Here is a 26,069-nt window from a genome sequence, read left to right as displayed (position 1 = left end):
AGCGACCTCTCCTTCTTCCCCCGTCTATTTGTTGATCTTAAGCCCCTTTCATTGAGTAAATATACGGCATTGTAAGTTGCAACGAAGGGCTTTAACTGGCACATTTTCTCACTATTGTACGCGGAGAATAGTCCAATCAGCCTTGTCCGTTTAATTTGCACAAAAGTACGCCAGTGCAACCCAACACTTCCCGATACAAACCCCCAAGACTTAGAATGAAAACGCACTTGGCTTATCCGCTAGACTCAGCTAGCATCAAGCTGTTTACGGGCATGTGTCACCTAGGCCTTTCGGTGTCCTATAGTGCTATTGAACTTTCTATGGGCCTTGTGCCTGTCAGCGAGAAGTCAGCAACAAGATTAAACCCCGGTACTTCAAACATGAGGAACTTCATAATAATCTCCGGTGATCAATAACCTGGAGATATACCCGTCTTTGTTAGTCAATGCTCTAAACTATTATTCATCATGCAGATTGTTCATTCAAAATTGAGAGGTCTCGCGCAATCCAATTATATGGCCGATACAATCCAAACTCATTTCATCGCAAAAATTCGTCTGGGGGAAGGTCAACCAATTGAGCACTATGGAGACAAGGCGACTCAAGAGGCGACAATACTGTTGAGATGACTTGCTTCCCTCTGCGAATCTCTCGGGAATCCATAGACTAGCATCTGGTATTAGAAGCTGAATACGAAGCCATCCACAATGATCAGCCTTTATTCCGATACAAAGTCTCTGTGCAGCATTGCTATAAAGCAAGGATATTTCCGTAAGAAATACAAGAGGAACATTGTAATCGGGATTTGCTTTACACCGTAAGTTGATGATTTTAGCCACGTACCACGTTGAGGAGGGTGATTGGAATGCAGGACGCAGGGGCTTGCATTTCACCTTCATAGGTAAGATCTCCCTATCCCTCGAATCCAAGCAGGGAGACGAGTGTATTTCCCAAGTTAGATAAATAGAATCTCATGTACAAGCGTATGTGCGAGATCTAACTTCATGTCAGTCTCTATACAAAATGTGGGACTACTACAATGATAAGACCCTCTTCATCACAGGTGGAACTGGCTTCCTGGGGACTGCTGTTGTATATCGCTTGCTCACACAAACATCTGTGAGTCATGTATATATGCTGTGTAGAGGAGGTATAGGGTCAGTTCATCCTCAACCCTTTCCCTATAAACCTTGCGAGAAATATAATTGACAACCAGAACTATAGAAAACTTCAATCAAAATGGACAACATCGCTATCATCGGCAACAGTCGAAAAACTGCTTAGCACCAATCGCGTCACAGTCATGGATGGTGACATCCTCTCCCCCGACCTTGGGCTTTCCCAGAACGAATTGAACACACTTCAACAGGAAGTCGATGTCATCATTCACTCGGCCTCCTCTATAAATCTTACAAAGCCCCTGGATAGACTATCAGAATCCATTCCCGGGGCCAGTGAAAGGATGGCAGACATTGCTCTGACCTGCCCGAATTTGGATCGCTTTGTTTATGTCTCGACGGCATATGCCAATACCTTCCTACCTCCCACCGGAGAAGGCATCGAAGTCGAGATCAAAGAAGACATCTATGATCCCAATCCCAACCCCAACGATCATCTAGATGTCATGAAAGAATGGACACAAGTGCAAGAGACCGGCACTAGCGATGCGTATGAAGCCCACGACTTCCCATGGCCCTATGCATACGCAAAGAACCTGACAGAGCGACTTCTTCTCCATCGCTTCGCACAGAGCGGCGTCAAGGACAAGCTGCTTATTGTGCGCCCTTCTATCATAGGATCAGCCCAGGATTTTCCAAGTCCTGGGTACATCGTACCCTTATCGAGCCCATCAACATTAATCGCCGCTGTGATTGCACTGATCCCCGGCGGCACGGCTACTATTGCAACGAAAGCAGTAGAACAATCCTCCCAGCTGTTCACTGATGAGGTTCCAGTCGATGTGGTTGTTGATCGCTTGCTCGCTCACTTGGCTGTGGGAACCAACGGTTGTGTTCATGCAGTAAGTGGAAAGCAAGCATGGCATCCACTCATTAAGTGGTGGGAGGCGGCGGCTTCACTACGGCGTATACCGGAGAGTGTTCATTTGGATTGGAAAGACATAGATTGGAAGTCCGATGAGCAACATCCGCTGGCTCAGTTCTATGTAATCTTTGGGTCTACTTTCCAATTTTATGAGGATAAGACTATCGCTCTTGGCCGACATCCCTTGGTGAAAACCTGTAAAGAGCTGCAACTGTTCAATCAGCTCGATTTTGCAGACAAGTTGCCAAGTCTAATGGAAGATATCTACTCTGTGATGAACCATATTGCCGAGAGTGATGAGAGGGCACGACGAGTCATCAAACGATACTATCAGGATTCTATAAAGGCTAAAATCTAGTGTACTATAAAGGCAAAAATCTAGTGTACTCTTGCATTGTCAAAAAGAAAAGAAAAGAAAAATAACAGTGTTCGTTTTCTGTCTTGAGGATTGGGTAAAATGCAATTCTATGGCTATGCGCGATTTCAGTAGTGTTGCAAGGTTGCAAGCCTCCAGGGCTTTCCAGTCCGCCATAATTATTCAGCGCCAGCGCCAATGTTGGCTTTTTTTTTAAATGGTTTCATTATACATCTTCAAATTCATCCTCATCCTCATCAGATTCCTCGGCTTCCTTCTTGACCTCGGGCTCAATCTTGGCATCAGGATCAGGCTTGATATCAGGATCAACCTTGATTTTCTTCGCTGCAGGGCCATCGTCGGCAGGGGTAGACGGAGTCCCAGCAGATGATGGGGGGACACTGGAGGTCGGTTCGAGCTCACGCTTGATGCCAGTGACAGAAGATGTGGTAGGGGCCGTTGTAGTGCCGCCAGCCATGGCGGGCGTACCCGGTCCGCTTGGACCGGAGATTCCCTCAACGTCCTCAAAGTCTTCCTCTTCTGAGTCATCGTCTGCACTGCTGGCATCTGCCTGGGCTTGCAGTGCTTTCTCCCGCTCCATTTCAGCGTAGTAAGCGGCGACTTTGTCATCCAAGGCATCTACGCTAGGCTTTTGGTCCTCATCCGCAAGCTCGGGCTTCACCAAGGTACCCACTTCGGTCTTGGTCTGAGCATCGCCAGCCTGGACTGCATTGACCGTAGAATGTGTGTGCCAAACTGGAAGTGCGTTTTGCTTTTCGAGGGCTGCTTTCCGAGCGGCCTCATCGGCCTGCTCGGCGGCACTCTTCTCTTCACTCGAGGTGAGAGAGATCTCCAGTGCAGCGGCATCCGTCTTGGCATTGGGACGTGTGATATCCTGGGCCTTGGGTGGAACAGCAATCGCAGCGCGGACGGGGTGTGTGCTCTGGTTCCGGATAACCTCCACTTTGTGATCCCACGCTGTTTCGAAGTCATTCGGCGGGATTTCCACCGAGTCAATCTGCTTGAGCAGTTTGAGCATGTTATCCAGCTGTGCCATAAGCTTACTGTTTTTCTCGTGGCCCGTACGGTCCGTTCCTTCCGCGCCCTTGACATCCTCCGTCCGTTCCAGGATGGCGCCGCAATTTTGACATTCGAAACCTTCATCTCCGACCAGACTCAGTACGTCCAGTTCAGTCCACTCTGATTTGCATCGTACACAAATATACTCCTTGCGCTCCTCACTCGGTGTGTACTGTGCCTTGATGATGGCTGTCAACTTGGAGACTTTGAATTTAATCGCATCGACAACCGGGTGTAGAGGGATGTAATAATATTCGCGGTTGACTGGGCGAGTAGACCCATCACGTATCTCGGCGCGTGTGCTCCTATATTCAACAGAGAACTAGATCAGCTTTGTGTTCTCCACCGTTGGTTGTAGATCACATCAGGGAGACGTGACATACACTCCGATCAAGCGATCCTCTCGAAGTTTGGCGCAAAGCTTGCGAAGATCTTTCTGTTGCATCCCCATCAAGAAGGCGAGATCCTCGGCGTGAAGACTATAGTTGGTCAGCAATGCGACCATTCAACATAGATCAACTCTCATCATACACTGAATGTAGAAAGAGCGCATCGACAACCAAGATGTGACGGGTCTCGTAGAAAGCGCGCGCCACTGTTCGGATAAGCGTCTTTGAAAGATCCATGATTGCAGAAGCTCCGGAGTAAAAGATGGTTGTCGGGAAGAAGGCCGGGAGAGAATTTAACTGGAGCGCAAGGCGAGAAGTCGCAGTATTCAGATATTAGACAAAACAAGCATGCTTCGGTCAAAGACAGCGAAATGAGTGAGGGGGTTCACGACGAAAGTGAGAGTTGAAAGTGAGAGTTGCGCTTGAGCGACAGACAGCGCTGAGCTAATGAGTGAACAATGAATGTTAACTACAATTCCCAGTTCACCCAGAGCTTCACGTCACATGCAAAGTTGATTCCTCAGGCGATAATATGACCCGATTTGGCTTAGTCTGTTTATATATACACTAGGCCATTATAGGACTAGTGTAGAGGTCATGGAAAAAGATGAACTGCGCGGAGTCGAAGGACAAATTTCCCCAAAACACTGATTTCATGCGTGCCTCGATCATTCACCAGCGGAACCTTTTTGGGATCGTAACAGCACCCAGGAGCTCAATTCTGATCCGATCACTCCGTCAAAACACCCAAAACCACACTGTTCCTCGTCAATTTTACCGATCTTTCTGGCGTGACCCGTCTGCACCTTATACAAATCTATCAGAGGTCTTCCAGCGGATACAATGGCCGACAACAAAGGAACAGGAGGCAGAGGTGGTGAAAGGCGTAAGAACCGCGATATGGGGCGAGCGGAATGGAGGTATGGGCGCATCAATTGTAACCTCCCATTCATCGCATTGTCAGCTAACTAATTAAGTCGCCAAGCGATAGACAAGCGTCAGCGTCATGAAGACAAAGCCGAAGTCAAGCGTCGCAAGATTGAAAACGGCGAAGAGGTCAACTTGCCGATCTACGCAACTCAATTCTCCAAGGAGGAGATCGACAACGAAGAGCGCCGCCCCAAAAAGAAGGTTGCGCTTCTGATGGGATACTCGGGCACTGGATACTCCGGGATGCAGTTGTAAGTCTTCTCTTGTTCGCTATGTGGCCATTCATTGTGTTGACAAGGTATGGTATAGGAACGAGCAACAACGCACCATTGAAGGTGATCTATTCACGGCCCTCGTCAACGTCGGCGCAGTTTCCAAGGCGAACGCAGCAGATCCCAAGAAATCTTCTTTCGTCCGTTGTGCCCGCACAGATAAAGGTGTCCACGCAGCTGGAAATGTTGTGTCGCTGAAGATGATCGTCGAAGAGGAGGATATCATCCAGAGAATCAACGCCGAGCTCAGCCCCCAAATCCGTGTCTGGGGCTACGAAATTACTAGCAAGAGTTTCAGCTGCTACCAGATGTGCGATTCCCGAGTTTACGAATATTTGATGCCAAGTCACTGTCTCCTACCTCCTCACCCAAGCACCTATCTTGGAAAAAAAATCATCCAGCTTGCCGACAAGGCAGGCGAATTGGATGCCGTCACCGCTCGACAGGAAGAAGTCGCAAGCTATTGGGAAGATGTTGACGAGAAGTACATCAAGCCTATCTTAGAATCCCTCCCGGAAAACGTCCGCAGCATCGTTGAAAAGTCTCTCTACCAGGACGAGAGCCGCGATGCACTCCAACCCGCAGAAGAGAAGGAGGTAGTCACCTCTGTGCCAGCGGAAGAACCCGTTCAGCAGGAGACCAGCGAACAGCCCCCCGTAGCTGAACAATCGGCCGATGGAGAAGCCCCAAAGCCCTTCGTCATGGACCCCCGCCAAAAGGCCATCAACGACGCCATCAAGTCCATCAAAGCAGCATATCTAACCGCGAAACGCGCATACCGCGCCCCTGCTTCGCGCATTGCGCGCCTGCAAGAATGTCTCGAGCGTTACGAAGGCACGAAGAACTTCCACAACTACACGATCCAGAAGACGCACAACGACCCCTCGGCGAAACGACACATCAAGTCATTTAAGGTGAACACCACGCCGATTATCATCGACGGCACGGAATGGCTCAGCTTGAAGGTGCACGGACAGAGTTTCATGATGCACCAGATTCGCAAGATGGTCGCCATGGCTACGATGGTTGTTCGTTCGGGCTGCCATCCTGACCGGATCACTGAGACATATGGTCCTGAGCGCATTGCTATTCCCAAAGCGCCTGGTTTGGGCCTCTTGCTTGAGCGGCCTATTTTCGACGCTTACAATAACAAGGCACAGGGTCTTGACCGTCAGCCGATCAATTTCCAGAAGTTTGAGACGGAGATGAATGAGTTCAAGCAGCGGGAGATCTATGACCGGATTTTCCGGGAGGAGGAGCAAAGTGCTGGGTATGATATTATTCCAATCAATGCCCTCATTTGATTTCGCAAGACAACAATACTGACTTTGACTTACAGCTTTGGTTCTTTCTTCAACCATATCGATCACTTCCCCGCCGGTTACTTCCTCTATGTTACTTCTGGTGGCATTCCAGCGGCTAAACTCGCAACTGCGCCTACCGCTGCTGATCCCAGCAGCCCCAAGGCTGGTAACAGAGCTCGCGGCCCTCCACGGGCTCAGCGGGATGCACTTGCTGCCGTGGAGGTTGAATCAGAAGATGAGGCAGATGCCCCAGCTCGCGGAGAACCAGAGGGTTAATCAAACAAAATAGATATCTACGTAGTATTACTCCATCATTAAACGGAATGAACAATAATGCGCTACGAACTTTTGTTGAATGCAATCCACTCAAAGACTGAAGTCTCAAAGGACCCGAAACTCTTTCATTTCAATGCTCGGAAATAGGCTTGCGAAATGTATGTAGATGACCTGTCTGTCCAAAGTCACCCTTCATAGAAATAAATCCCACTGCGGCTCATCCCGAGCAGAAGAAAACGCCAGTAACAACCACAATCATTGTAGGAACAAAAACAATAGCAAGAATTCGTAAAATCCGTGAGTATGAGGGTTTGCCTTTAGTCACATGCACACCTCGTGCTCGCTCAATCCGTTGACATCGCAAGAACGCATGGAAAAGAAACACAACAAAAAGCACATTGCAGCGGGAAATGTCATCGTCTAAGGAGATCCAGCGACTCCCATTTCGGAATCACTTGGGATCACCGAGTTTGCATCCCATTCCTCGACTGAGGCCACGTCCGATTCTAGGGGGATCGAGTTAGATGGTATTCCAGGGCCATTCAGGAGGGATAGAGATTCGAGCATACCGGAAGGCGGGTCATCGGGGACTTCTTCGAGCGACATCGACTTAAGCAGGGAGAGGAGTTCTAAAAGGATTGTGTTAGTGGGGCTGTAAGAACCCTAAGTGTATACACTCAAGCATACCCTGGGCCTGTTGAACTTCTTGCTGGTCCGTCTCAGAGTCGTCATAGAAAGTAGCCAGACAATAGTTGATCACCGGGGTAATGTTCCCAAGCAATCTGGCGTCAATATGACTGATCTGATCGGCCAGGAATGCCGACTTGAGTCGCTCAAGGCAGGCATTCGGCAGCCGACGACAAATGTTACGGCGTCGCTCTCGTGTGTAGATGGCCTGGTATTCGGCATTCTGTTCGGAGTCCTCTGTGTTGCCCTCCACGGTATTATCGTTGAATACCATCTCTTCGATGATATTCTGCATATTGCGACGAACAGACTCGTCCTTATCAATGAGCAAGGTCGGGGCCCAGACCGGGATATAGTCAAGAACAAGCTCGGTAAAGTCGGCAGAATCCATGTTGAGCCGCTTGTTAGTACCGCGGCAAAGACACATGAAGAAGTCCATGTGCTCCTGGCCGCCACTGTTGTCAATGCTATCCATCCCCTTGGCAATGAAGTCGATCATGTGAATGACTAGCTCCTTATCCGGACAACGCTCACAGAACGTTGTGGCAGCCTCCAGGAATGGTGTGCACTGGACGGCAGGTTCGAGTCTGACGCCATTTTCCAGTGTCGATTGAATGGGAGTCAGCAGATCTGCTTCAGGCTCTCCGTCCAATAGAACTCCAAGAATCGCGCGAGTAGTCTGGTTCTTCGCAAGAGCCTCATGCTTCAGCAGCTTCAACAAAATCGACAGGGACCCCTCAGGTTCGATGGGCCGGATGAGTTCCATTTCTCTAACACTGGCGGAGAACTTGCCATTCAAAAACCGCCGTTCTCCGCCAATGGGAGTTGGGCGGAGCGAAAGGTCAACGTGTTTGAAGAAGACCAAGCACAATGACAGCAGAAGCAGGTAGTTAAACCGACGTCCTTTGCTCAAGACACGGATGTAATTGGGATACCGGATCCGCAATTTCATACTATCGTCTTCATCGATCCAGAGAATCTCCAAACAGGCAGCAAAATGACCATGCTGGAGTAGGACGTGGATGATATCCGGGCCATAGGTGCAAAGCTTCAATAAGAAGCCAAAGTAGTCATCCCAAACTCGAGAAGCGGGTTGAACGTCGGGCCAGATACCTGCCATCATAGGCACAATTTGCTGAATGGCTTCATCGAATCGGTCACGCCATGAAATCCGTTCTTCTTCATTGAGATCCTGGCTTGTCGACATCAAGTGGAGATGTCTTAGGGCATAACTGATCAGCAGAAGTCCCTTGTTTCGGAGTTCTGCATTCGGTGGCTTCATCATGAGGTTGTACATTGAGGTTGGCCGATTGATAACCCATTCAAGCACCGATTGAGCCGCATTGGGGCTTTTGTTGATCATGTCGACGAGTTCGCTGTAAATCTCCTGGTGTCCTTGGCAATACTTGGTACGCGTGACCAATTGCTCAATAGTATCCATTCCGACATTGATTACCAATGACTCTGCCCTAGTCTTGTTGACATTTTCCGTTCCCATGTCAGGCCACCGCTGAAGCAATCTGCCCACGAAGTATGCGTATTGTGGGTCCAGGAGACAGTAAATCCGAACGAGCATTTCGTTGTCCATGGCAATGTAGTTCTGAGTCGAAATGGACACCGGCAGGTGTATAGGGATGTCGGGCTTCGTTGGCTTGAAGATTTCTTTCGACTTCTCGATCGTGGACACACGTTGGTAGAACAGCATGTATGCATTCCATGGCTTGATTTTGGGGGCTCCATTCATGAACTGCAACGTATCACTCGGGCCACCAAAGCATTGACTTGCGATTGTGCTAGGGTCGAATTTGCTGACATCGGAGTCGTTGAACTCAACCCAATTTGCTTCACCACCAGACGATGGGCGTTCAAGGGTATATGAGTAGTAGTGGCCCGATTCGGCTGTGCCAGTGTGCACAAGAACGCCAACCAATTCAAAGATATCCGGTGCAATAGTCTGCTCCGGATCAGAGAGGTGCTCGACCGTGTAGGGAGTCATGTCAATGTGGTGAGGGAATTGGAACTCGTCATTAATCTTGCTTCTCAGCATATGCACCATGTCGAAGTCAAACCGTTTCAGGTGGAAGATCAAATTGTCAGGAACATCTTTCAGGCAAGCACTAAATAGGAGTCAGAAAATCGGTTTGTATCACTATGTCATTGTCACTCACCGCTTCACAGCATCCACATGCCGGCCACAGGAGGTACAAGAGTATTTGTTATCTGAAAGATCGTTAGAATTTGAGCTCCGTTAGGGGGCGTGGTATTAACTCACCTCCCTGCATCACCTCGCCTGCAACGTAGGCCCGCAAACTGTCTTCAAGAGTCGCCTTCCCTTTGATCTCGCACTGGATTGCAGAGAATGGCTCAAGTCTTTCCGAGATATGATCGCATTCCATTGACTTGATTTGCTGAACAAGCTGCCCTCCATAGAAAGACCGGAACTTCTTCTTCTTTTCGGAATCGAGAACTTGAGCCTCCCAACGGTCAAACAGAAGATTGTAGAACTCATCAACATCCATCTGGACGGTCACATCGATCTCCTCGTTGTCGTAGGTGAGAATGCTTTTCACAAAGTCCGAAGGCTCAATGCTCTTGCTCCAGGTCTCCTGCATCCATGTAAATAGTCGCTGGGTTTCATAGAGAAGCTTTTGGGAGATCCGATCAGCAATGGGGAGGTTCAGGATAAAGTCTCGGAACTCAATATTCATGAAAAGCTGCGTCACGAGAGAGTTGAGGTAACATGTGTTCGAGAAATTCTTGAGGCCCGCATAGCCTTCCGGGGACCGGAGCATTAGCGATCTATTATAGCCATAGTCCAGATAAGGGGAGTCTAGATTTGCGGTTAGTTTGATGTGAAGATAAAATGTAGTGGGCAAAAACAGCGATGCGCACCTCGTGGAACGTTTGTGTTGAGGAGCTCCAAAACTTGACAATAAGTCTCATCGCTCTGCTTGCACAACAAGTTCACGACATTGTAAAGGTTCGAGCGAGTGTAGCTGTGCATGACTGGAACCTGAGGGACTGCATGCTCCACCGTGTCTGGTGAGAAATCTGGGTACAGGGATTTGTTGAATATGTCCTCGGCAATGTTCCTAGCCCCCAGTTAGAAATACAGGTAGACTTTGTCAGACAGGGGAGAAGTGAGACTTACAAAGTGTTCAGAGTGACGCCCGCGGCGTTGGCCAATTCCAGACACCATTCTAACAAAGCAGAAAGCCCGATGACCAAATTATCTGCCGGCTCACGCCCAACAAACTGAAAAATCATTAGTAAACAATAATTGTCCGTCTTTCGCGGATAGATTTACCTCTTCTGTCTGGTGAGTGAGCATAACTGCACTCCATTGTTGAAGGTAGTCGTTGAAGATCAAGTCCTTTGGTGATTTCTGTGCGACTACGCGGAACATCCATAGAGCAGCGTTGAAGAACTCCTCCGACTGGGCAACATGTTCAAGGGTCTTGGGTATCACTTGCAAAAATGAAGACCAAAGAGTAGCAAGCATATCAATCCGGTTGGGGTTCTCCGCGGCAGGAGATTCCGTATCAAGCTTCTGCATTGACAGCTTAAACGGTTTCAGTGGGCCGCAGGTTATCTTCAAGCGTTCCAGAATATCAGTCCGGATTGGCTTTCGCTTTTCTTCCAGGAGTAAAGATAGGATCAAGGCATCAAACTGTGCGTGCTGTTTGACAGCATTCCAGACATTGATGTCGCGCAACGAGCCCTCAACTAGGACCGCAAAGGAATTGCAAACCAAACTTTGGGCACATGTACCAGCCGGTGGATCGGTCGGGCTCGTACGGCCAATTTCGAGCAGCTCAAGAACGCGTCGGACCAAAGACTTTGGATCAGCAATAAGAAGGGCCTCGTCATCAGTCGGGCCATAGACTAGGTCACATTAGTTGAGGCCCATTGGCTGAACAATGATTACTATTCGACATACCAGATATAGCCAGCAGAAGACATTCGATGGCTCTCGTAGCCAGTACAGTGGTGATCGAGTTACCAGAAAGAGAGCTGAACAGCTCTTCTGACGTCAGGAACGCAACCAAGACCCGGTTGCTATGAGACACAAAATCTTGGTTTGGAGACATCTGTGACGATATTTAGTATGAATATCATTTAAATAAAAGCGACCAACCTACCTCTGCAGCCTCCTCGTGAAGACACATTGACAGTGTATTCAAGGAGTACAAGGCCTTGTAAGGTCTTTGCAACGGGAGCATGTCTTTCTCGGTATTGCTGCTGGATCGAACAAGTTCGAGGGCCCGTGCTTGAGGCGGGAAGCTAACCAGGAAGTCAATGATCTGCAAATTGTCAGTGTTGGTATTCCGCTAAAAGACAAGGGTCAAGGGGATTATACCTGTCGAGCCAAGTCATCCTTGAGGTCAAGCATATCATACAGCTCGTCGAAGTGCTTCAGCACTTCGTTGTCCACTGCTGTGAGAGACTGCCTACTCCCAGCCCATCTGATTTCATGGGCATCAGGCGCCTTTCGAATGATGAGTAAACCTGAAGACAGCTTCAAGTTTTTCACAGGTGTCTCTGGATCTTGTAGCAACTCGACCTTCTGTCCGCCGAGGATAGTAGTAAACTTAGAGAATCGACTCAGCTGCACGAGCATTTCCACAAACTCGGCAGCCGTGGAGAGGCTACCAATGCGCTTTGAGGAGATCTTAGGTACGCCAGTGCCATTGAAACATTGATATCGAAATTCGATGGGCTCGCCTTTCAGAGGACGTTCCGGAAGGGTAGGCGGAGAGCCACGAGGGGAGCTGTACTGTGGCCGAGTTCGCAATCCATGGAGCAACTGACGAAGGAAATGTAGAGACCGGCTGAATATAAGTTCATCGGTTCCGACAGCGGCATTGGAATTGTCGATATCCATAGAAGCACCGCCATTGGTTGTTCCATTGCAAGGCGGGTTCAACGCGATAGCGGCAGACTTTAGTTGGTCCACGCAGCGATTGACAAGAGCAATATGAGTAGCGTCAACAGCCGATCGGGGTGATCTGTGAACAATACCGTGGTCCAGGTAGCTATCGATGGCGAACTTAATAGCCTCGGCTTCGATCGATTGCGGAGGTGCCGTCAGTATGAAGTTCCAAATCCGATCCATTCCAGGAATAGATATGACTTCATTTTCCCCGACAATGGGAGGTGACTGGATTCGAATCTCATAGTGGACCGACTGCTGAGCGAACCACAATACCTCGCGCGAGTAATCCTTGGGAAGCACATCTGGTAGATACTCATGAATGCATAGTTCAAGAAATTGGTTCTCTTTGGCGGTACGGTTGGTGAGATCAACCATCATTTTCCAAATGGTTTGACGCTCCTGGGGGGCCAGGTTCTTGGACATGAAAATCTCCTCCCAGAGTGTCTTCCCGAGATCAGGTGTGATGGTGTCTGGGGCCAGATCAATAAGACGCCGCAGGATTTCCACCCGCGAGGCAAAGTCGTGCTTGAAAGACGGATGCTTAAGCTTCGCGTGGTCTTCACTGACGAGATGGTGAAGTTCGATTATCACCAAGCGCGTCAAGTCAAAATCGGTCGCAAGTTTCCAAAGCTCTCGTGCGTCATCACGGGGTACTAGTGCATTCAGCACTTGGATGCTGCCCGCAGTGCACTCATTCATCTCTCCAATGTCCTGAATGCACCGCTCATACGTCTCCGCCATGTCGGTTTCATTGAGTCCAGCCTTGATGAACTGTCCGAGCTGCTCGCTTCCAAATCCCTGCATAAGTTCCTTTTGTTCCAGAGGCAGGTCCTTTGCCCCCGAGCTCTCCCGGATTAGGCGGATGCAGAGCTTCAGTGGAATAGAATCGACATACTCCTCACTAGACATGTTGCGATAGTCCCGATCGCGATCCTGTTGCCATTCGCGCATACGAGGCACCAGCTGCTCACAGAAATCTATTATGCGACTGTCGAAGCGATCCAAGGGAAACTCGAGCAATTTTGAGCACAAATAGAGCAACGCTTTAGACCTCGACAGGTGCATGGGAAAGGTTCGCGCGAGCATGGAAATGACCTCGCAGACGGTGCGGTCATCTTGGCTCTCGGTAACGGTTTTCCAGATAGCATCCGTGTCGTGGTCCGTGTATCTCCCCATCACAATCAGAAATCCAAAGATGTTACTGCTGCGGCTGATCAACTGTGGGTGTGAGTCGATGCCCACAAGATAATCGAGGATCTTGATTTCCCGAAGATATTCAACCAAGTATTTCAAAAACGCCGTCTCGATCCCATCGCCATTCTGAGATAGTTTGTCAGTCCAGATGGTGACCAGGTCTGATTGCATCATTTCCACTCCATGGACACGAAGCTCCATCCGACCTTCCATGATTTGCTTTTTTAGGGTGTCGAATTTCCATGTGTAAATAACACAGAAGGCGGCCTGCTCTGCATCTGCGTCCTCGGGTACTTTAATCGACAATTCTTGGGCAAGTTGGAGTGAAAATTCCGGGAAACCGAAGCAAAGGAAACGGTAGCTGCGGAAGATTAGGTTCAGAAGGCTATCGCTCAATTCACTGGTGGCCAGTTGCGACTTCTTTTCAACAAATGTCTGGTACACTTTGTCAATTCCTCGAACCGTTTCGTAGAAAGGCTGAAGGCTAGTTGAATCGGCAAGTAGGTCAATGGGAGAATCAGAACCACCATTTTGGTTCTTCTTTGTGCCACATTCAAAAAATGCGAGGATGTTGAGCAAAGGCGCTGAAAGCATGGTGACTATCTGCGGACACTTCGGGAGCAATGCAAGCAGGTGCGAAGTATATTGCATAAGTACGCCGGGTGCATCAAACGGAGGGGCTGAGATCTGAGCTTTCAGTCGAGCAGAAAGATTGGGAGTTCCAGTGCGGAACTGGTTTTCCAGGACCCGGAAAAAGGGAATTTGACCGCCATGGAACATCCAAGGGAAGCTATGAAGATATCGTCGACAGGTGCTTGGAGGCATTTCGACGTCTTTGCCATATTCGTCAATAGCACTGAGAAGCGCGGTGTCCAATCGAACAAGATGAAGGACAATCCGGGCATAATCGAGAAGATATTGTTCGAAGAAACTGGAGGGGTCTTCGATGCCGTCTAGCTGCAGGTCATGTTGTCGGCGCAAAAGACGGTCCAGCACGGAGGGCAGATATTCCCAGAAATCGAGATCGGCGGCAAATTCCTCGATTGTGACCCGATCAAGATCGCGCGCACAAGTGTGAAGCCAGTCTTTTATTGTAGCAAGCGCCGTGCCTTCCCGTAGGTGTCCTATTTGCTGGATTAGTATCTGGTCAAGTCTCGTTGAGCGGAGCCTTTTATTACCATTCTCAAGCATATCACCAAGTGCCTTGAAGTTCTCTCGAGGTGTCAACTGAATGTGTACTTTGGGGAACGACTCGGACAGAGGAGTCACGTCCTGGATCTCTATCACTTCGGGCTCATCTTGATCCCGCACCATCTGGCCCAGTGATTTCCAATTTGAGGTGTTCGGGTCTTGGTTGATATCTTCCGGTTCCGCAACTTCGATTTCAGGACTTCGAGGTGAGGAAGGTGAGGAGGAAACTGAAATGGGGTCGGGAGCTGTGTCGGGATTTGGTAGGAGCTCCAGATCGCTACCGGAGAGCTCAGGGTCGGAGGGAGGAGGGAGGGAGGGAGGCATGGTAGATGTAGGGGATTTTGTGTTAATGGTAACTTTGTTAGCTGGATTTCCAGAATCCGAGGCCTCGTCCATGTCTGAGGCAGGTGCGATGGAGGCAGTACGCGAGGTTCCATCCAACGATAAGGTCGGACTGACGCGACTTCCACTGTCGAGACGCGGACGTTTCCGGGTCGCCTGGGGATCAAGATCCTCCATGGAGTCGCTGATAAATGGAGATTCTTCGATCAAGGGAGTGTGAGGTGGGGTGTAAGAGCTATCTGGCGGGGGTACAGCCATGTCATTTTCCGCGCGTAGTAGATCCAGGGTAGTTGAGATGCGTGAAATTAAGGTAATACAAGAATGAGAGTTGAAGAAAAGGAAGGTTGTGAGTTCAAGAAAAGGATTGAGTGGGAGAGAAGTAGAGAGGTGAGTTCTCCTCAGAAAATGATAAAGCGGTCGACAGCTTTTTTTTTGGGGGGGTGGACGCGCCAGGACCAGTGACGTTGTTCTGTGGAGAGAGAACGAACAGGACGATCTCTCTTTAAAACAAAAAGAAGACAACGATCAAGCTTTCCGGGGATTTAACTATTGTATCTTTACATTGTACATTTTCTATTGCAGTTTATAAAGAAATAAAATCATACATATACATTTGGGTGAAGTTTGTAGCAAATGTGACTGCCTACCTACACTATTACTTCCCAGCTAGTTATATAATTCCATAACTAGAGATAGATATATATAAAAAACGAATATAAAGCGCCAAAAAAGTGCACAGCCCCTTATGTGGCCTTATGCATCAAGTCTAGACTCTTGGCATTCATGGTCTATTCTCTAAACAATTCTGTTCAATTGGTTCAATTGAACCGTTCAATTTGTCCAAATTTTAAGAAGTTAAGAAGTTTTACTTCTTTATCATTATCTACCTAGGTAACTATATCGCCGTTTGGACCAGACATGCATAACGTCCATGTAACATATAATGCAGTTTCATTGACCCTTTCAATATCTCATAGATGTAACTCACCAGGAAGTTCTATACCTCTCTAATATCTATCCACTTAATGAATCACAGAGAGACAATCATTATTTCATTGTCGTTTCAATCTGACGAATGATTTTGGCTGGGTTCCCCGCAGCGACGTGAAAGGCGGGCACATCCTGAAGCTAAAGTTAGCTTATGATTGAACGATCCAGCCATGAAAAGGTGCATCCATGGATAAAACATACCTTGGTAACCACACTCCCAGCTCCAATAGTCACACCTTTGCCAATAGTGACGCCAGGAAGTACAGTCACATTCCCACCAAGCCAGCAGTCCTCTCCAATAACAATCGGCTTGCCAGTCTCAGGGCCTTTAGTTCCATTGCGTAGAGCAGGATCAAGCGGATGAGTGCCGGAGAACAAACTGACATTGGGGCCGAAAAGTGTACGAGCCCCAACTGTGATGGGACATGTGTCGATGAAGACACAGTTAAAGTTAACGAAGACGCCCGCTCCAAGCTTGACGTTAAACCCATAGTCTATATGGACAGGAGACTCAACCCAGGGCTCCTGCTCAAAGAGAGCTTCATCAGCTGCGGGATCATCTAGTTTTGGTGGCAGAGGGGTCTTGTCATCGGTGATACTATATATGATGGTTAGTAACTTAGTATAGTTAAATAGTATATTTTTTTAAGTTGTAGTAAACCCAAGCCTCAGCTTGACAGCATCACTCACTCTCTCCACATTTCAACGAGACGCCGACGAGGCACCTCGTCTGACTTATTGAACCGATTACAGGTCCACTTGCAGCGCGAACGAGCAGCGATCAAATCCGGCGTGAAGGCATGGTAGAGCTCCCCGCGAAGCATCTTATCTTTCTCAGTAGGCTCCGACATGGCAGTGACGGTCATAGTTATCACATACGAAAACAGACAAGAGAGACACTGGTTAGTATTTAACAGATTAAGTCCTGCGACAAACCCCACATTTTAGCGCTAGGTATGTCACCCCAACCACCCTTTTTTAATTTTTTCTCCTGCACCCATTATGCGCTCTTTTGGCGTTGAGATTTCTGGAAATAGCCGTGCCAGGCGCCCAACAACTGTTCCGGTTGTTGGTGCGCCCCGGCAAACACAAAATTCCCACCGAACGCAAAATCTAGAAAATTAAGTATCTTGTGTAACTATGACTTACCAATACAGAAGGTACTTAGGTATCCCGTTAGCATAACACACTTTTTCTCAGCCCTCGAACTAGTTAGGGCAAATATAAGGAGATATAGATAGTGTAAAGTAAGTCTATATTATTTATCCAAACTTTAGTAAGGAATATTAAATATTTATACTAAAATGGAGAATGTACCTGGTTATTTCCCCCATACAGCCTAAAATTATTCTTCTTCTTCAATATTAGATGCAAAGCATTTATACTACTATTAAATTAATTAAGCTAGTCTCGTACTATATATTCGTATACCTTCTATTACTTTAGCTAGTTCGAGTGCTGAGAAAAAGTATGTTAACTATGTTATCACAGTTCCTAAGTACCTTTTGTATTGGTAAGTCATACAAAAGATACTTAATTTTCTAGATTTTGCGTTTGGTGGGAATTTTGTGTTTGCCGGGGCGCACCAACACCAGGTCCCCTGGTGTTGGGCGCTTGGCACGGATAGGGGTAAATAAGCAGAGCTATCCCCTAAGCAACGTGCCGGAATCTATAGTGCCCTAGAATTTGGGGTATCTACTTCGAAGCTCGCCGTCGAATATAGCTATCATCGTAGTACAATATACCGTACTAGAGATCGATTTTTAGAGTAAAAGAATACCTCCTCGAGACCCCGTACCGGCCGTCCCCCGATCTTCAACTAACGCGCCCGTAAATATATTTTTTTATAAGCCCGCCGGAACCCTCTTTAGTCCTATAAACGCCTAGGCGCTAGCTACCCTAGATACCCCTCTCGAAGTATAATTCGTAATATCTACCGGGCTTATAGCCTAAATAAAAGACGGTCCCCGAATAAGATCCCTATTGGCGTTTAAACTATAAAAAAAAGACTCGCTTTTACTCGAAAATTGTAATGGATAAACCATACAACCCACAAAGTGGAGAATATCTCGGTCGCATGGCATGCGCAGGTATAGTGGAAACTCTGGTATGATAACCGAACAGGTTATCATAAGTGGTCTTTTTGGTTAATGCCTGCATTTTCTATTAAGAGTATTCCTTGTGGAGAATATTGGTCCAGAGCCCAATTTCCCTTACAAAAATAGCGGCTTAAGACTAATTTTTCGAATTAGATCTAGTCGGATAAATATTCCGTCTAACGAACATCGAATTCTAGTACGAAGTAGGCTTAGAGACTATAATCTAAGACCTACCGGCGTAAACTTATAAATATAAAGGTTTATATAAAGGATATTGCTTAAATAGTATAGGCTAGGATCTAGCTTAACTAGTAGGCAGATAAAGTTAGTATTTATAGAGCGGGAGGAACGGGAGGAATAGGGTAAAAAAACGTAATAGTTATACCCCAAATTCCTATCTTAATACCCTCGAAGAAGCTCTCCTTCTAATCTATACCCCCGGTACTATCTTTTAGTAAGATAACGCTAAAATCTATATATTATATACCGCTTAGGACTAGTTTTAGGAACATAGGGTTTATATTGAAGATTGGCCTCCGTACTTACCTGATCTTAGCCCTATTGAACTATATTAGTAGCCATTAAAGGTCAAATTGTTGAAGCTCTACCCCGAATTAGTAGAAATAGGTAGAAGCTAGGCGGATTGGGCCTATTTTAGGAGAGCTATATGCCATGCATAGGATGCACTTGATCAAGGTATAATTGATAGTTTGATCCGATCTATACCTAGGAGATTGCTTGCCACGCGTAAAGCAAAGGGCTACTATACTAAATATTAGATGCATTATATTCTCTAGGTTTTTCTCTATCTAATAATACTAAAATTATTATATATTTACTATATTATGTGGGTTATATATATAGTTGAATGTTGATATATATATTTGATGGGGTGCGAGTAAAAACAGGGCCCTAAAGCCAAAGCCATAGTGGACCCGGGCGATTGTCCACTGTCGTTATGCCGGGGGAAAGGTCCGTGGCCCAATACAAAACAATACAACTCTCTTCAGATTGTTCTCAGACAATGAAAACCACCACCCACTCACCACAACACACAACTATTTAAATTCCACCAATTCCCCTCGAAATGTGCGATCCTCGAACGAAATAAAACGCCCCCCAAAATAAGTCTCTTTCCTTCATCACAATGTATCCCAACGCATCCGCAACAACCTCCGGCGCAGAGCCAAACAAAGCCTCGGACTTCACGCACATTTCCAGGCCAATCCACGAACCCACCAGCAGCAGCACATCCTCCTCTTCCTCTTCCTCCGATGCCTCAACCGACGCGTCCGATGTCGATATCTCAATCTACCCAGACGGCAAGATGTCGCTGGCGGGGATCTCGCTGCGCGCAATGCTCCTCGGAACTAGTCTCGGACTGTCAGCAAGCCTGTCGTTGTTCCTAAGCACCGTATACCAAACTCCACTCTGGCGCGTGCCCTTCTTCGTCGCCTCGTTGAGTCTGTTTCACTTCTTGGAGTTCTACGTGACGGCGCAGTACAACACGCGGTATGCGACTGTATCCGCGTTCTTGTTGTCATCGAACGGATGGGCGTATAATATTGCGCACGGGTCTGCCATAGTGGAGTGCCTTGTGTCGCATATTTTCTGGCCCGGGCAGACTGCTGTGGGGCGGTTGGTTACTGTGACGGAACCGTTCTTCGGAAGCTCAGTCTCGTTGCTCCTTGTTGCAGGCTTTGTGTTTTTGTTGATCGGACAGGTTATTCGCACCCTTGCTATGGCGCAGGCTGCTAGTAACTTCAACCACCATGTGCAGAGTCAGCATCAGGAGGGCCATATTTTGGTTAATACTGGTCTTTATCGGTATCTGCGGCATCCGAGTTACTTTGGATTCTTTTGGTGGGGTCTGGGTACACAGCTGGTGCTGGGGAATATAGTTTGCTTTGTCGGATATTCCCTAGTGTTGTGGCGTTTCTTCTCGAGCCGGATCAAGCGTAAGTTGTCTGTTCGTTTCTGTACATTGGATATCTTGCTAACTGGTTTACGTGACCACAGGCGAAGAAACTTACTTGATCTCCTTCTTTGGCGACGAGTATGTTCAGTACAGAAAAGCTACCGCGGTTGGTATCCCGGGAATTTAGTTGCAAAACGTTACGGTATCGAAGATATTGAATCGAGTAAACACAAAGAAACCATTGATATCAGTATCAGTGTATGTGAACATGTATGGAGCTAGACTTGATCGATTAGAAGTCTGGTATATGGTATAAGGCGTAATCACACCCGTAGGCGTAGTAGCTTCAATCTTATAAGCTATTTACATTGGCATCGTTATAGCTTACTTTCAGGCGCGACTCCTCCAACCGCGCCACTCATGTAAGGTCCACTCTCATCCGACTCGTTCTCGGCGGTCTCCGCGCCGAAAAGGACAAGCTCACGTCCACCTTCAGTGCTCCACCATGTAACGCAGCAGTGCGATCGATCAACATCCATCTCACCGCCAGCTAGGGCTTCCCAGAAACGATCGATACAAGCATGTCGCATATTGCGGTCGGAAATTGTGTTGATCAATTGTGCTGCCAAGGGGAGCCATTCTTTCAGATCTTCGACTCGGAGGAATGAAAGGGAATCGAGAAGAGCAAGGGTTAGAACAGCCTGTTCGGAGACAGGTGGACTCTGGCTCATGTCTGGATTTGGACCCTGCGGGGGAGCGGTGTAGAGGAAGCATTCAAAGCACGGTCGTGAACAACTTCCAGCAAGATGGAGGGGAGAAGGGGCTGAGTATTTGCTAGGGGAGAAGGAGGTGCTGTAATTTGGATGACGGTCTTGAAAGCAAGGCGGAATTGGCGCGCGGAAAGGTTATTGGGGAAAACCTGCGGATGATTAGAACCTACTTTTCGTATACTAGCGGGGGTGGAACTCACAGCAAACAGGTTTTCGATATAGAAAGGCAGGTGTTTGGTAGCTAATTCCGAATTATGCGGAATAGCGAAGACAACAAGCACCAGGCTGTGAGCAGCTTCGAAAATTTCCAACAGAAGACTGTTAGCACCGGCTGCGAGATATGGGAAAGCAGCGGACAATAATAGTTCCTCGCTTGTCTCCGAGGATATAACAAGAGGGAAATGCTCTGCGACATTCAAGAAAAATAGATCCAGACATCGTTCAACTGGGTGAGCAGGAATTTGTCCAATATCGCTTGGCTTAATGCTCCGCAGGAAGTTCTCGGCGAGGACGGGGTATTGTGAAAGGATGTCTATGGCTGCCAACAGCACGAACGTCTGCTGAGATGAGGCATTCTGGCCAAGCCGAGAAGAGATGAAATACATGTTGCGAAGTATGTGGAGACATTGCATCGATAGGTATGGGGCGCCTGGAAGAAACATAGTTAGTACAGAGCAAACATCATGGCTCGTTCGTGACTTACTACTGTTGGCAGCAAGAGCTGGGTCGTTGATAGTTCTCCCCAGCACAGCCCGAAGGGTAATAACCACCGAATATAAGCAATTTCGCAGCATCTTCCAGAGGGCAGGAAGTGTAATTTCCCGGGATTCTGCGTCTAGGAACTCTGCTTCTTCCGCAACATCAATCTCAGACAATTTGTTCTGCCGCCATTGAACCATGAGCGTCCGAACGAAGCCCGCCAGATAATCAACAGTCTGCGCAACAATCCTCGGATCCCGAACATTATCAACAGAATGCGCAATGAGACGAGACAGAGGCCCCAGAGTGGACACAAGTGGGCGAGCGGCTACCCCCGAGACGACACCAAACGTGGGGGAGTTGGATGACCAGCGGAACTGCTTCCCGGGAGCCTCAACAACATCTTGATCGATAGATCCCAAGAAATAGCCACCCTCAAGGCCCTCCGAAGACAAATACGCCGACTGAATCATCGCCGGGAGCAAGCGATCATAATCCAGCTTGCTTCTCTCGAGATCAGACAGAAGCTCAAATGTATAGTTCAAGACCATGGTGATGCACTGCCCATCAACCCCAGTCTCAGGGCCAACCTCCTCCAGCGCTAATTGCGCCGCTCTCGCAAGCGCCGACTCGAGTTTCACCCGAACGTGCCGTGGTAAGCCCCGTCGGTTTTGTCCCTCGAATCCCATCAAGATTCCGCCCAGCAGAAGTGTATGCCTCCACCGCGGGGACTTATCATCGGCGCCCTCGGCGACCGCCTTGACCCACGCCTCATACTCAATCTTCCTATTACGCCCGTACGGTATCCGAGGTTCGTCGGTGGTATCATTCTGCAAGACAGCGATGGCGGCGGTGTTGAAGACGCTGAGGATCTTGCGACATGATTGGAGGTCAACGGGGTGGCTCCAGAGCGAAGGTGCCGTGAGGAGTTGCGATGAAAGAAGTGTTAGATTTAGAGGGTTTCCCAACATTGACAGGAAACTGGTAGCCGTGGGAAGAAGACTAAATTGGCCTGTCGTTAGCCTGCCATTGACCTCCCCAATCCCATTAGAGTATTTGGCACTTACGAAGCGGCATCTTGGAAGCTGGAAGTCGCCTGCAGCGACCGCAGCAGCGTAGCAAGAGATCGTTCCGTGGCCATTTCAAGACTGGAGGTGATAGGGATGCTCCCAGACAAGCGGCTCTACATCGCCCAGGGAGTCGAGATGATCAACCGCGGAGAAGCCGAGGTCCGGCTCCAGAGCCAAATACGGGGGCGTCAGGTAGTGTTGACCAATGACGCAGAACCAAACAGTGCAAACAAGCATCGTCATCTCCGAGGGTCTCCAGACTTGCCTTTTTTGTTGATACGCGTGCAATACAATACTTTATAGTCAAAGTGACTGCTTCTCTGTCCACGTGTCATGCTTCGTTAATTGATCTTCGCTGCAGCTGAACCGGCGCAGCTACCTCTTCATGGCCAACAATCGCGTCCCGATTAACTACGAAGTGCCTTCGTTTCCGTCGCTGTACGATCCCCTACCGGCACATCACCAACAAGCATACTACCTATACCACACGGAGGACATCTGGCGCTTCACACTTTTCTGGACGTTGATATTCTACGGCGCGACACATCTCACTGTTGCTGGGTGTGCAGTACTGACTCATTTCCGTAACTGGAATGTGATATGGATTGTGCCGTTGGTGTACAGTTTTATTGCGGCGCTGGAGTCGCTTATAGCTGGCAGTATAATTGGAGTTGTGTAAGTTGGTTGCTTGACACTTGACTTACCCAGAATGATTAGGTAGCTGACGTTTCTGCGGTGGATAGCCTCGGCGCGGTGTATGAAGCAGGCAATTTCAGGATGTCCACTTGGCTCCCGATGATTTGGGGTGGTGTCAACGTTATGGTCCTTATTGTCACCAGCTTCCCCATGCAAGGCGGTCTTTGAATGATATCCCGGCTACTCTACTACTACCTTCAACCATACCTCTACATAGATGTCTACGTGGACGGCAACTACGGATTTGGAATATGCCAAACCAACCTACGCAAAGTCTCGTCGACGAAGACCTAGGAGACTTTGAAAATCCCGAAAATTTCCTATGATACAAATGGGATTTGATATCTCAGATAACGCCGTCGCCACGCATCAAAGTAGCTATGCTATGTCCTTTGCGCCAATGCCAAGCCGATTCAACGTGCATTTCAAACCAGATGTCCATTTTTCATCACTGTCTCCGATTTCCGTCGGGCATACCACCGCCTTGTAAACCAGGCAGGCCACCAAATCCACCAGGGAAGCCAGGGTTGCTCGCCAAAGCTTGGAGGTTGAGATTTTGTGGCATGGGGAAACCCTGGAGTTGCTTCTGCAATTGTGCCAGGTCCATATTCATGGGCGGTGTTCCGGTCATACCCTGCGGCATGGGGAACCCAGGCATTCCAGGTGTGGGGGTACTCGACTGCGATGGAGGAGGGTGAGTAGACATGAGTGCAGCCAAACGGTCTGGATTCATCCCACCCATAGCGCTACCATCCACTCCTGGCTGCCGAGGCTGAGCACTGCCAATACCAGGTAGCAACCCTCCAACGTCGGGCTGAGGGCCGGCCGGCGGCGCACTTTGAATACCCGGCAGGGCAGGGCCGCCTGGTCGTCGTTGATCGACCAGACTGTCGGCTTCGTCCTGCATTTCTTGTTCCTCGTCCTCGCGCATTTGTTTCCGGCCAAAGCCGCGGTTCCATGTTCCTTGGGCTTCTGCGGCCTCTTCGCCGATGTGGAATCGGTCCTTCATATAGCTAGTCTCGCCAGGTCGAGTCCGCGACCAGAATCGAGTGAAGTTATCCTTAGATCCAGAAGCCAAGATATGGCCCAATGGGTGCCAGTCTAGTGACCAAATTGTAGCACCGTGCGCGTACTGTACCCGATGTGCCGGATAGATCACCTGCGGCGGAGTATTGGCCGGGTCCGGGCTGTCATACGGTGCCACGGTGGGAATCTGACCGGCCGGTAGGTGGGGCTCATCAAGTAGATAATGGTAGAGAGAACCATCCTCAGCGCCAGTCGAGATAAGGTTACTGTGAATCGGGTGCCACGTCAAAGAAGAAACCGGCTTGTCATGACCTCGCAGAATGCAAATATCACGCATCATCCGCAAATCAAATACCCTCGCGGTCTGATCTCGCGACGAAGTAGCAAGGAGGTTGCTGTTCACACGCGAGAATCGCGTCGACGTGACGGTATTTTTGTGGCTGTGGAGGGTCGTCAAACAGCGACCAGTGCGCGGATCCCAGAACTTGACCTGGTGGTCCTTCGATCCCGAAACAATCAGACCCTTAGTCGGGTGCCAGTCGCAAGACTTGACATCCCAGTTGTGTCCGGTTAGTGTTGCGTCGGCCGTTCGGGTTGCAAAGTCGAAAATTTTAAGAGTTGTGTCATCGGACGCCGAAAGGAATTTTGTATCACTGGGCGCCCAAGCTAGATCGCGGACTGCATCGTGATGCGCATCATCAATCGTCTCGACGTTGTTGAAGTTGGGTCGCCAGTATTTGATATCACCTCTTTGTCCACCAGAGACCAGCCAGTCCTGGCTATGGGCCCATGCCAAGGATGTGACACCAGCCTGTATTTGATCGTAGTGTGCCTGCACGGGGAGAACACCTCATATTAGCAAGGGCGAAATCCGTAGTAGAAGCTGTAAATACGCACATCCATAACCGTCTCAAAATTAAACGCCGTTCCATTCCACAGCATAAACTCTCCCGTATGACCGCCGGTCAACAGCCGCCTTCCCTCGGGAGTCCATCGCACTACGACGATGGGTTTCTTTGATTTTCCGATTGACTGGTGAAGGTGTCGGACGGGGATTGTATCGACAGCAGAATAGGGCCGCGCCATCGGGGGAAGAACCTGTCGCAAGTCAATCTCTTTGTCCACCAGCCCAGAGCAGTTCAAACGACACATACATCGACCGCGAAGCTGGGACTTGGTCGTTCGGTCTCCAATCGATATCCTCCTTTGTATCTCGGTTGCCGTGTTCGCATCCATTGTACCATTGAAGAGCCATAATCCGTGACGAGACCTAAGAGTAACAGTTGCCAGGTCAGTCAGGTTTCAGGTTATGAACAAGAAGAAGCTCAGTCAAAATAACTTCAAAGCAAACAAACATACGTGGTCTGCGAGGTCCAACTGGACCGTCGAAATTCTTCCCAAATCGCCCACCGTCACCTGCATTGTCGTCGTAGTAGGCCATGGCGACCGGTTGAAAAGATATACAGGATCAAGGCTATCGGTTCGTGAACATGAGGATTGAAGTGAAATTGAAGTTTCAAATCCCGATCGAATACTGAATCGGACTGGTCCAACAAAAAAAGCACAAAATATGCGGAGAGAGTCGAAGCTCTTTCGGAGCGCAGGATCCGTCCCTTGAACGCTTTTGACGCTGATTGGCCCCTGCGGGATTTAACTGCAAGCTTGCGCTATGATGTCTAACCCCCCCACCAATGTCCAAGTATTAAATCATCTTGTTTCGCCTGCTTGGGTGCTTTTGTCTTTTGTCTTCTTCTCCTCTTCTTCTCCTTTCATCTGCCGTAATTGTGCGGGTTGGTTGTTCT

General features: G+C 48.6%; 9 protein-coding genes across 9 annotated transcripts; 4 read left to right on the top strand and 5 right to left on the bottom strand.

The window, feature by feature from the left end:
- Nucleotides 1-1,023: 1,023 nt before the first annotated feature.
- On the top strand, nt 1,024-2,401 carry N7516_003090 (uncharacterized protein; the record flags this gene model as incomplete). The annotated part of the gene is made up of 2 exons (XM_057215810.1): nt 1,024-1,157; nt 1,225-2,401. The coding sequence occupies 2 exons, from the start codon at nt 1,024-1,026 to the stop codon at nt 2,399-2,401; spliced, it is 1,311 nt and encodes a 436-aa protein (XP_057077693.1).
- A 223-nt stretch (nt 2,402-2,624) lies between these two features.
- On the bottom strand, nt 2,625-4,104 carry N7516_003089 (putative transcription factor TFIIE complex alpha subunit; the record flags this gene model as incomplete). Its single annotated transcript, XM_057215809.1, has 3 exons — nt 2,625-3,783; nt 3,862-3,957; nt 4,010-4,104. 3 exons carry the CDS (start codon nt 4,102-4,104, stop codon nt 2,625-2,627), a joined length of 1,350 nt encoding a protein of 449 aa, XP_057077692.1.
- A 418-nt stretch (nt 4,105-4,522) lies between these two features.
- On the top strand, nt 4,523-6,649 carry N7516_003088 (pseudouridine synthase PUS2; the record flags this gene model as incomplete). Its single annotated transcript, XM_057215808.1, has 4 exons — nt 4,523-4,787; nt 4,853-5,048; nt 5,107-6,339; nt 6,409-6,649. 4 exons carry the CDS (start codon nt 4,523-4,525, stop codon nt 6,647-6,649), a joined length of 1,935 nt encoding a protein of 644 aa, XP_057077691.1.
- Nucleotides 6,650-7,069: 420 nt separating this feature from the next.
- N7516_003087 (uncharacterized protein) lies at nt 7,070-15,257 on the bottom strand (the record flags this gene model as incomplete). Its single annotated transcript, XM_057215807.1, has 11 exons — nt 7,070-7,155; nt 7,219-7,278; nt 7,337-9,453; nt 9,505-9,556; nt 9,609-10,166; nt 10,229-10,428; nt 10,488-10,591; nt 10,644-11,221; nt 11,277-11,427; nt 11,479-11,640; nt 11,697-15,257. 11 exons carry the CDS (start codon nt 15,255-15,257, stop codon nt 7,070-7,072), a joined length of 7,629 nt encoding a protein of 2,542 aa, XP_057077690.1.
- A 789-nt stretch (nt 15,258-16,046) lies between these two features.
- N7516_003086 (sugar O-acetyltransferase) lies at nt 16,047-16,855 on the bottom strand (the record flags this gene model as incomplete). Its single annotated transcript, XM_057215806.1, has 3 exons — nt 16,047-16,121; nt 16,191-16,587; nt 16,680-16,855. The coding sequence occupies 3 exons, from the start codon at nt 16,853-16,855 to the stop codon at nt 16,047-16,049; spliced, it is 648 nt and encodes a 215-aa protein (XP_057077689.1).
- A 2,380-nt stretch (nt 16,856-19,235) lies between these two features.
- Nucleotides 19,236-20,193, top strand: N7516_003085 (protein-S-isoprenylcysteine carboxyl O-methyltransferase; the record flags this gene model as incomplete). Its single annotated transcript, XM_057215805.1, has 2 exons — nt 19,236-20,046; nt 20,108-20,193. 2 exons carry the CDS (start codon nt 19,236-19,238, stop codon nt 20,191-20,193), a joined length of 897 nt encoding a protein of 298 aa, XP_057077688.1.
- A 190-nt stretch (nt 20,194-20,383) lies between these two features.
- pex8 (putative peroxisomal membrane protein Pex17) lies at nt 20,384-22,616 on the bottom strand (the record flags this gene model as incomplete). Its single annotated transcript, XM_057215804.1, has 5 exons — nt 20,384-20,728; nt 20,752-20,925; nt 20,977-21,425; nt 21,480-22,477; nt 22,543-22,616. 5 exons carry the CDS (start codon nt 22,614-22,616, stop codon nt 20,384-20,386), a joined length of 2,040 nt encoding a protein of 679 aa, XP_057077687.1.
- Nucleotides 22,617-22,638: 22 nt separating this feature from the next.
- N7516_003083 (uncharacterized protein) lies at nt 22,639-23,409 on the top strand (the record flags this gene model as incomplete). The annotated part of the gene is made up of 3 exons (XM_057215803.1): nt 22,639-22,704; nt 22,907-23,220; nt 23,289-23,409. The coding sequence occupies 3 exons, from the start codon at nt 22,639-22,641 to the stop codon at nt 23,407-23,409; spliced, it is 501 nt and encodes a 166-aa protein (XP_057077686.1).
- Nucleotides 23,410-23,689: 280 nt separating this feature from the next.
- N7516_003082 (WD40 repeat domain-containing protein) lies at nt 23,690-25,708 on the bottom strand (the record flags this gene model as incomplete). The annotated part of the gene is made up of 4 exons (XM_057215802.1): nt 23,690-25,099; nt 25,165-25,365; nt 25,422-25,537; nt 25,627-25,708. The coding sequence occupies 4 exons, from the start codon at nt 25,706-25,708 to the stop codon at nt 23,690-23,692; spliced, it is 1,809 nt and encodes a 602-aa protein (XP_057077685.1).
- Between the last annotated feature and the right edge of the window lie 361 nt (nt 25,709-26,069).

Source organism: Penicillium verrucosum (genome assembly GCF_028828655.1).
Source record: "Penicillium verrucosum strain IBT 35672 chromosome Unknown utg000001l_segment0_segment0, whole genome shotgun sequence".
In the NCBI taxonomy this organism is placed as follows: Eukaryota; Fungi; Ascomycota; class Eurotiomycetes; order Eurotiales; family Aspergillaceae; genus Penicillium; species Penicillium verrucosum.
The sequence above is the reverse complement of the archived record's forward strand: the minus strand, read 5'-3'. Positions and strand labels throughout refer to the sequence as shown.